Consider the following 8,799-nt stretch of genomic DNA (forward strand, 5'->3'; position numbering starts at 1 on the left):
ACTCAAAGATCTTTTCAAGAATTTGAAATTATGGAGTTCAACAAATGTTCACTTATAAAAAATATTGTTTTCAATAATCAGTAAAATTTTCAGAAAAATTGAATTGACAGTTTTTTCTTTTTAATAAAAACCTAAAAAATATGTATAAAAGTTGGAAAAAATTGATTTTCGACTCAAATATCTTTTCAAAACATTGAGATATAGACTTTAAACTACTTTAATCTTTTTAAAAATGTTATTTTTAACATTCGGTAAAATTTGAGAAAAATCGAATTGACAGTTTTTTTTACAAAAACCTAAAAAAAAATAGCAAAAGTTGGTGAAACTGATTTTCGACTCAATTATCTTTTCAAGAATTTGGCTTTCAACTAATTTGTACTTATAAAAAATATTGTTTTCAACATTCAGTAAAATTTTGAGAAAAATCTAATTGACAAATTTTTACAAAAAAATACAAACCTAAAAATAAAAACATTACTAAAACTTGGTAAAAATTTACTTTCGACTCAAATAGCTTTTCAAAAATTTAAAATATTGTCTTCATTTTTTTTTATTTCACAGAAAATGTTGTTTTCGATGTTCAGTAGTTTTTTTTTATAAAAATCCAACAGTCCGTTTTTTTATAAGAAAAATAAAATCTACAAAAACTAGTATGCAAATTTGGTAAAAATTAATGTTCGGTTCTTGATATCTCTCAAATTAATTTCATTCACCCATTCATTCATTCAAATTATTCAACTGACAACTTTTTTAACCCAACACGAAAATCTACAAACTCTTAAGCAAGGCAAATCGATAGACGGGATGGAAAGTTATAAGTGTGGGTCGAATCCCAGCCTCTTTTTTAATTTACTTTCAAAAGAAAATGATTAGTCCAAAGCTTGATGCGAAATGCATCAAAGTACAAAAACGAAAACTCCATTTATGAGACTTATTCTATAATCAATACAATGATCTGATATATTCCCAACTTTATCCCTACGATCATTATTATTAGCTATTTACAAGTAGGGAAGAATCTAAGATCCATTTGGTATTACAACGGATCGGAACAAATAGTTTGGTCTAAGTGTACTGGCCGTTTGAGCTAGCAGCCACATTAAATTGACCTAACCCTATGAAATTTCATTTTACTAGTTCATATTTCATCAATTAGTCAGAAAAAGAAAGCTGGAAACAATTTAATTTTTAATTTTAAAACATTTTTTACTAACGAAGAGGAAGTTTAATTTTAAATTAAAAAGTAGTTAACGACATTTTGATCCTACAACTTTGTCTGTAGATCTAACGGTTTTCAGAATACAGTTGTTCAAAAATTGGTACTTACAACATAACGAAATGATAATAGAAGATCAGCTACAAAGATAGAAGGGACACTTTTTTGCGCTGCTAAATGATGACCACAATGCAGAATTCAATCCACAATTGAACAACATGGGCAGATCTTCTAGGGTTATTGGCACCAGTCCCCCAACCAGTGCAGAGATAAGTAATGCGATACATCTTCCAGAGAAAAACAAAGGAGCTGGACCTGATGGTATTCGCGCAGAATTCTTAAAAGCAGACCCTTAGAAAGCTTCCCGTATTTTGCTTAAGCTCGTACAGGTTGTCTGGGAGAGTTTAACTTACCCAAGGGACTGGAAGGATGAAGTTATTGTAATGTTAATAAAGAAATGAAACCTCAAAAACTGTAATAATTGGCGCGGTATCACAGTTTTGTTCGTTTTTCCGAAGTTAATGGCAACTATTATTCTCGAGAGGATTAAGTCCAGGATCGATTCTTCCCTCAATATGCACCAAGCGGGGTTTCGCAGTGGCTGAACGTGTGTCGACCACATCATCACTTTGCGAATCATACTCTAACAATCATCTGAGTACCAATCGCCGCTGTACCTAATGTTTGTATATTTTGAGAAGGCGTTTGATCGGGTCAATCGTGAATGCATCTGGAGATCGCTTATTACGCAAGGAATCCCTGAGAAAATTGTCGCTGTTATTAAAGAATCGTACAACAACGCAAGGTGTTTTTGTTGCACAATGGACAGCTTTCCGACTCCTTCAATGTGTGTCAAGGAGTGAGACAAGGAGATGTCTTGTCACCAATTCTATTTTTACTGGCGATTGTCGATGTGATGACTGCCACGGTGGGTACAAGCTTAGCAACATAGATTATGCTGACGATATATGTCTCATGGCAAACAACGCGGCAGGCTTATATCAGATGAATTGGTGGCTATCTTAAGGATCAACACAAATAAGACCTAAGTAATGACCACGGGCCAAAGCACACAAGTTATTCTAAGGAAGGGGACCATAGAGGAGGTCGAGAAGTTTAATTATCTGGGACCTGGATTTTAACAGTAGAATAAACAAAGCCCATAGTGCATTTGGAATCCTTTCTCATGTGTGGAACTCTAGCAAAATATCGCTACGCACCAAGTTAAAACTCTTCGAACCCAATGTACAAATCAGTGCTGTTGCTGTTATATGCTTCTGAAACGTGAAACGCTCGCGCTCTGCCAAAATTTCGAGCAGAGTACAAGCTCTTGTTAATCGTTGTCTGCGCTCTATTCTGAAGATCCGGTGGCCGCAAACCATATCTAACGTTGAGCTGTGGAATAGGACCGCACAGAAAAAATTGGACGTAGACATCATGCAACGGAAATGGCGTTGAATAGGCCATACACTGAGGAAACCTAACAACAATATAGCAAAACAATCCGTCCAATGGAATCCCCAGGATAATAGACGCGTTGAAAGACCAAAGACAGCTTGGAGCTCATCAGTTTTGAAGGAGGCTCGGTCTCAAGGCATTCAATCGTGGCCACAGCTGATGTATTCACATTCTTGATTTTTCTTGTGTAGATTGGAAACCCTTTTACATTAACTTCTGCAATATAGAATCAACCAAAAAAGCAGTGGCAGCAACTTGGTTATATCAGATTTATAACAGGATTGTTTCTATTTTTTCCTATAGTAAAATATAAATCTGTTTTTATATTTTTGCAAAAATAATGTATACATACGTGTGTAAAAAAATACATTGAATTCGTATCGTACGCTCAGCGTTTGAGGTCGAGTATTTAAATAATTAACTACACCAACATTATATGCAAGTAACTATAAAAATACAATTACCGGATTTGACGGAATGTCATCTTCTATTCAAATGGCAAAGTTACAGGACTACAGACTAACAAAGTCGTTATTTTATATTCAATCATATCAATCTACATTTCAAAATACATGTATGTAATTTATTCAATATTCATACCATTATAAATCAAATGCAAACCGCATTTCCGTTTATCAGTATAAATGATCTGCCTTGTTATTAGTTGCTATCAAACATAATAATTATTAAATTACTTATTAGACAGTCTCCTATATAAGCAATGGGCTTAACTCAATTGCTATCAAATATAATTTCCAATCCGATTACTATCATGGAGCCACTTAAGGATTTCAAAGATTTTCTGTCCTTGCCATTTTTCTGTGCACATTTAGTGGGAATTGATCCGACTCAAGGACGAGAAACATTTCGCTTCAAACTTTCCTGTTTGGCTCTTGCAATCGGCGTCAGCAACCACCTCTATTTGATGATTGGTGAACTTGTCTACTTTCATCAGCACATCGGGGAATTTTCAAGCCTCCTCGAAGCCACCAAAACCGGAGCTTACATCGCCTATGGAATCAATACTAATACAAAAGTATTCGCTGTGCTTTCTGACATAAGTCTTTTGAAAAATGTTCTGCGAACCACTGAAGAACTTTATCCGAAAACTCTCAAAGAAAAACGAGTCTACCGTGTAAATGAAAACTTTTGGTCTGCATCCATATACTTGCTTGTTGCTACATATTTCCTAGCCGGATGGATTGTTTATTTTATGCCTGGAATCAAGTCCATGTACCAGTATATGAGATTTGATGAGGAATTCTCCTATGAGACACCTTTTTGGGTGGAGCATCCCTTTTACTATCGAACAAAACTTCTCTATGGCCTGGTATACTTCAGTGAGCTCTGGGGTGGACATTTGTGTGTTTCATGCAACATTGGAATTGACCTTCTTTTGTGCTGTTTGTCCAGGCAGATGTCCATGCATTTCAAATATATTGGCCAAAAGATAGAGAGGTATTGTCCAACTGGAGGGCCAGGAGATAATGTTTTCCTTTCCAAATTAATTGAACAGCACCAGCTAATATTGAAGTGAGTTTTGAGTAAAGGACAATCCGAGGGGAATTTGGCATTATAGGTTTTTGGAACTTCTTTGACCAACAGGTTGTGTTTGGATTTGAATGAGATTTTTGGGATATCGTTGGTTTTCAATTTCTTTTCATCATCCGGGATTATTTGCTTGTCAGCGTTTCAGGTTACTGTCGAGGGACCTGGCATGGAATTTATGAAGTTCTTCTTACTATTGGTATCTGCACTTGGTCAGTTATTTATTGTTTGTTCTTTTGGAAACGAACTGATCGAGTCGGTAAGATTGTCTTGAAATTAAAATCAATATAGCATTGTTAAATGCATTGATGCAATATAATTTGAAATAAAATAAAATGTACTTATAGAGCCTCAGTATAATTGAGTGTGTATTCAATCACCCTTGGTACAGAGGAAGCCAATCGTATAAAAAGCAGTTGGTTATTTTTCTTTTAAGATGCCAGAAACCAGCAACACTCATTGCGAAGGGATTTTCTGTAGTATCACTTGTTACATTCAAGCAGGTAAGACCGTGAAATGTTTCATTAAAAACAATGTTAACAAATCCTTTGATTACAGGTTAGCAGTATGTCCTACAGAATCTTTGCATTGCTCAACACTTTTCACGCTGAATAAAGTACAAAGCAACTAATTAGCTTATTGAATTTGCTCGGGAATAAAAACACTAGATATGAAAGATGGCACTTAACTCTAGCTGATATAAATAAAAGTAAATTATTCGAATATGAGTACAAAAGTACTTCCTAGTTGTCACATGCATATTCAAGACTTAATTCGTAAAAACTTTTTCCCGAAACTGTTTGTTGCGTGGTGTTTGGTGTTTCATTTTAACTTTGAATTTAAATTACTTTTAAACTAGGCTTAAATAAAAATTTTATTAGACTACATGTTGATAATGAAAGCTTAAAATTATGAAAACAGTTTTGAAAATAATTTTGCATTGAATATGGGAATCGTGTTGCATTCCATAATTCATGTTTATATTTAAATTTAAATAAAAGTTATTTTGACTTAACAGTATAAAGCTATTATTGTTCTTATTTTTATTTTTTCCCTTAAAGCGAATTCGAATTTGAACATTCCTTACAGTTATACGGCTAGAGACCATTAACAGTAAAAATGGTTATGTCTACTTTGATTGTACCGGATCGAAATACAATTTTCAGATAAATAAATAAATAAATTGGGTGGCACAACAGTCCGTTGTGAACCAGGGCCTAGTGACTTACAACTCTCAACCATTCCTGTGTGCGAGTACTGTTGTCAGGTATAGAAGGGACCTAAAATTTTGGGCCGAATCCGAACGGTTAATTTGAGAAATTTTCAAATAATTATTTAAAATGTCAGATATTTACTTTGGGAATTCTGCAGGAATTAAAAACCAATTTATTCGAATGATTCTAAGGGAAATGAAGGTTTCTAGGAATAAATGCAAATTTAGATTTGCATAAGATAATTTCAATTGTAAGTCATTCAATACGCTGTTATCTTGTGTCCCAAGAAATATTTTAAGATTTTGAATATTATATAATGTATAAATATTAAAAAATTTCAATTGTCCAACATCCTGCATCGTATTTATTCATAGAAAATGTAAAAGTGATGTGATGACGATTTTATTTCAAAAATAATAATTTGTTTAGTACTTAAAAGTTTTAAAAGTGTATAGGTACTGTGTATACAATACATACACTATCAATATATCAAGAACTTAAAGCGGTTTTTTCTTTAAAGAAGACGCGATGAAAAAAAGTGACGTTTTCTTTTTGTTTATTGCTCTTTAAAGTGTCACATAATGGATGTACCATTACATCTTATTAATCCAAGTCGAAATCAGTTACTTTTGCTATAAATGAAAAGAAAATATTATATAAACCTCAAAACTCATTATAATGCTTTCAAATCGTTTAGTACGTACAAATTCTGACAAAATGACTGTCTAATCACTAAAACATGCAAAGACGTTAAGTCAACCCTAACGACAACTATCAAAACATGAATTCAATTTAAATTCATGATGATTTTAGTTAGATTACAGAACAGTTTTGCTTTATAGGAGTATGAATGTAGGTATATATGATTCCATGTGATTTCATGTGTGGTACGATTAAATTAATATTCTTGGGAATAATTTAAACAGGCTCTATGTTAATACCGAAATCTAGATTTAGGTCAACATGAATCTATGTAGCGTAGATAGGTATACCTATTTAATCAAAAACAATGACATATATGGAGACTAAAATTTTGTCTCCCCATCTAATTTACTGTGCGAAAGTTCGATGCAAATCAGTTAATTGCTGAGTAATTGTTGTGTAATTTTCAATGAATACGCCTTTCCCTTCTTTGATTAATCTGATAAACGTATTCAAATTATTAACGTTGGTATAACATTATGGTACATATAGCATTTACCATATTAATTGCATACGTATGTATGTATGTGTCTTTTTGTAAAGGATGTGTTCTAAACTGATATTTTCGGAAAACTAAATACAAATTTTGGTTGAAATAAAAATATTTCTTAATCAGATTCTTGTTAGGTGAAAAGCTATTGATGTTTTTTAAGTTCAATTGTAATGAATTGCTGGACATACATAAGTACTTGCAAACATTTGGTAAGGAAATGGATACGTGTATTTCAATTTAAAAAAAGATGAGATTTTACAGCTTCATTCGTTCGATTTTCGACTTATATCGTTTTAGAAATCCATCTACAATATATCCACTTGAAGCTAAGATATAAGCAACATGCAACCCGATTGTGTATTTTATTTACTTGTATTTTCACCCAACGCAATTATTATAAGGCTCTGCCAATGCGATATTTTTTAAAAACGCAACGGTCACATTGAATAATACCAATGGCGGATCCAGAGGGGGGGTCGTAGGTGTCATGACCCCCCCCCCCCCACTGGGAGATAATTTGTTTACTTTTGCGCAGGAATTCCCTTTAATTCAAAACTAATCGTATTGCGTTAATGGATATGACCCCCAATTATATTTTGAATTATTTATTTTTTGTCTATGAAAATAACATTTATATTTTACTTCCTTAAACTTTGTTGCTAAAAGTACTACTTTTGACTGAAGATTGGACCAAGAACATAATATGAATCGGATATTCAGCCTTATTCCAAGAAACAGCAGAAATTCATCAACTTTTGACCAATTGACGAACCAATGGGGGGGGGGTCGCAAGAGCCAAAAAGCTTATAACAGTTAAGTTGTATAAGTAAAGATTTCATTTAACGACATTCGCCAACAAGTGTTTTGCTAGCAAAAATAACTCAAATTTTGATTTTCGCTCAATTTGGAATTTGAAAAAACTTTATTCATGCTTTAAATTATTTTCATAAAAATTGTTTCTAAGAAAAAGAGCAAATGTTCAGGTTCTTAAGAAGAAACCTTAAATAAGAGATCACGAATTTTATATTAAGTTGCTTTTGAAAGTCGCCTTCAATTATATTATTACGTTTTTTTGACGCACATAAATAGTGATTATTGAAGTGATGTTTACTGCGACATATAGGAACTATATGTGTAGAATGTTTTGCATAAGTAAACAATTTCAAACTAGAGTTTTTAATCAAATATGACATTACGACGGTAGAGATGCCAAAAAAGTGGGTACCCCGATTCCTTTCCTCTGTTTGTCTTTCCTGGCTCCTACAGTCCAAACAATTGTGTAGATTGAAATTAAGGTTTTCAGCTGATTAGCGTAAGGAGTTTTGCTTTATTTTATTAATACGAAAAATAACAGCAATCCCAATACAATTTTTTTGGTTAAAACATGTGATTTTTCTAAAACTTTCTCTAAACTGTATGTTCTTAATTTGGCTTCTTTCTACAAGAAAAACACATATTCGTATTGGTCCAGAAGGGTACCATTCAAAAAACCTTAATTTTGTTTTTGAATTTTCTTAAGAATTAATGGAACAATTTCAAAATTCTTCTCTTTCTGTGCAAGCTCTTGTCAATGATCAAATTTTTGATGATTTGTAGGATCAAAAATGTATTTTTTGATTTTTAATAAAATACTAATTTTTTTTACAAAACTCGATATTTCAGAAAGGGGACAACATTTTTTGACGATATTTTAATGCAAAATGTTCATATATTTATAAGCTCTTTATTTAGTGCTTATACCAAAAATATTTTTAAGACAAAATTTAAAATGATTTTCCAAAAAAAAATAGGTTAATCTAGATTTTGTGACAAATAAAATGGCACTTAAATTTTTGAGAAAAAATTATTTTGCAGGTACATTTTTAAATCTTAAAATATAGGAAATATTTTTAAACTGACTTTTTGGAAGAAATTAGCAAGTTCGCGTTTGGGTTTTCTGTTGAATACAAAAGATTTTAAAAAATTTAAAAAATCTACCTACTTTTGAAATGAATTTGATTTGGATGCTCTAGAAATGAGATTCAAACACGAATTTCAATAATACAAATGTCCCAAAAAAATCAAGTGACACTTTTGTTAAATTAATGGCTAAGTAAAAAACATAATAAACGTTTCATATCTATTGATATTAAAACTTTTGAAACGTGTAGTTTGTGAGTACTACAAAA

The 8,799-nt window shown here is 32.3% G+C and overlaps 1 protein-coding gene across 1 annotated transcript; it reads left to right on the top strand.

Annotated features, from left to right (window-relative positions):
* The first annotated feature begins 3,441 nt into the window (after positions 1 to 3,441).
* On the top strand, positions 3,442 to 5,246 carry LOC129940448 (putative odorant receptor 85d). The gene is made up of 4 exons (XM_056048795.1): positions 3,442 to 4,207; positions 4,280 to 4,481; positions 4,570 to 4,725; positions 4,781 to 5,246. Exons 1-4 carry the CDS (start codon positions 3,447 to 3,449, stop codon positions 4,835 to 4,837), a joined length of 1,176 nt encoding a protein of 391 aa, XP_055904770.1. The 5' UTR covers positions 3,442 to 3,446; the 3' UTR covers positions 4,838 to 5,246.
* The last annotated feature ends 3,553 nt before the right edge of the window (positions 5,247 to 8,799 follow it).

Source organism: Eupeodes corollae, chromosome 1 (genome assembly GCF_945859685.1).
Source record: "Eupeodes corollae chromosome 1, idEupCoro1.1, whole genome shotgun sequence".
Lineage (NCBI taxonomy): Eukaryota > Metazoa > Arthropoda > Insecta > Diptera > Syrphidae > Eupeodes > Eupeodes corollae.

Coding starts and splice junctions, on each gene's coding strand:
- LOC129940448 (XM_056048795.1), top strand. CDS start 3,447: ATGGAGCCACTTAAGGATTTCAAAGATTTTCTGTCCTTGCCATTTTTC. Junction 4,482..4,569: donor GAAACGAACTGATCGAGTCG/GTAAGATTGTCT, acceptor ATGTACTTATAG/AGCCTCAGTATAATTGAGTG. Junction 4,726..4,780: donor CACTTGTTACATTCAAGCAG/GTAAGACCGTGA, acceptor CTTTGATTACAG/GTTAGCAGTATGTCCTACAG.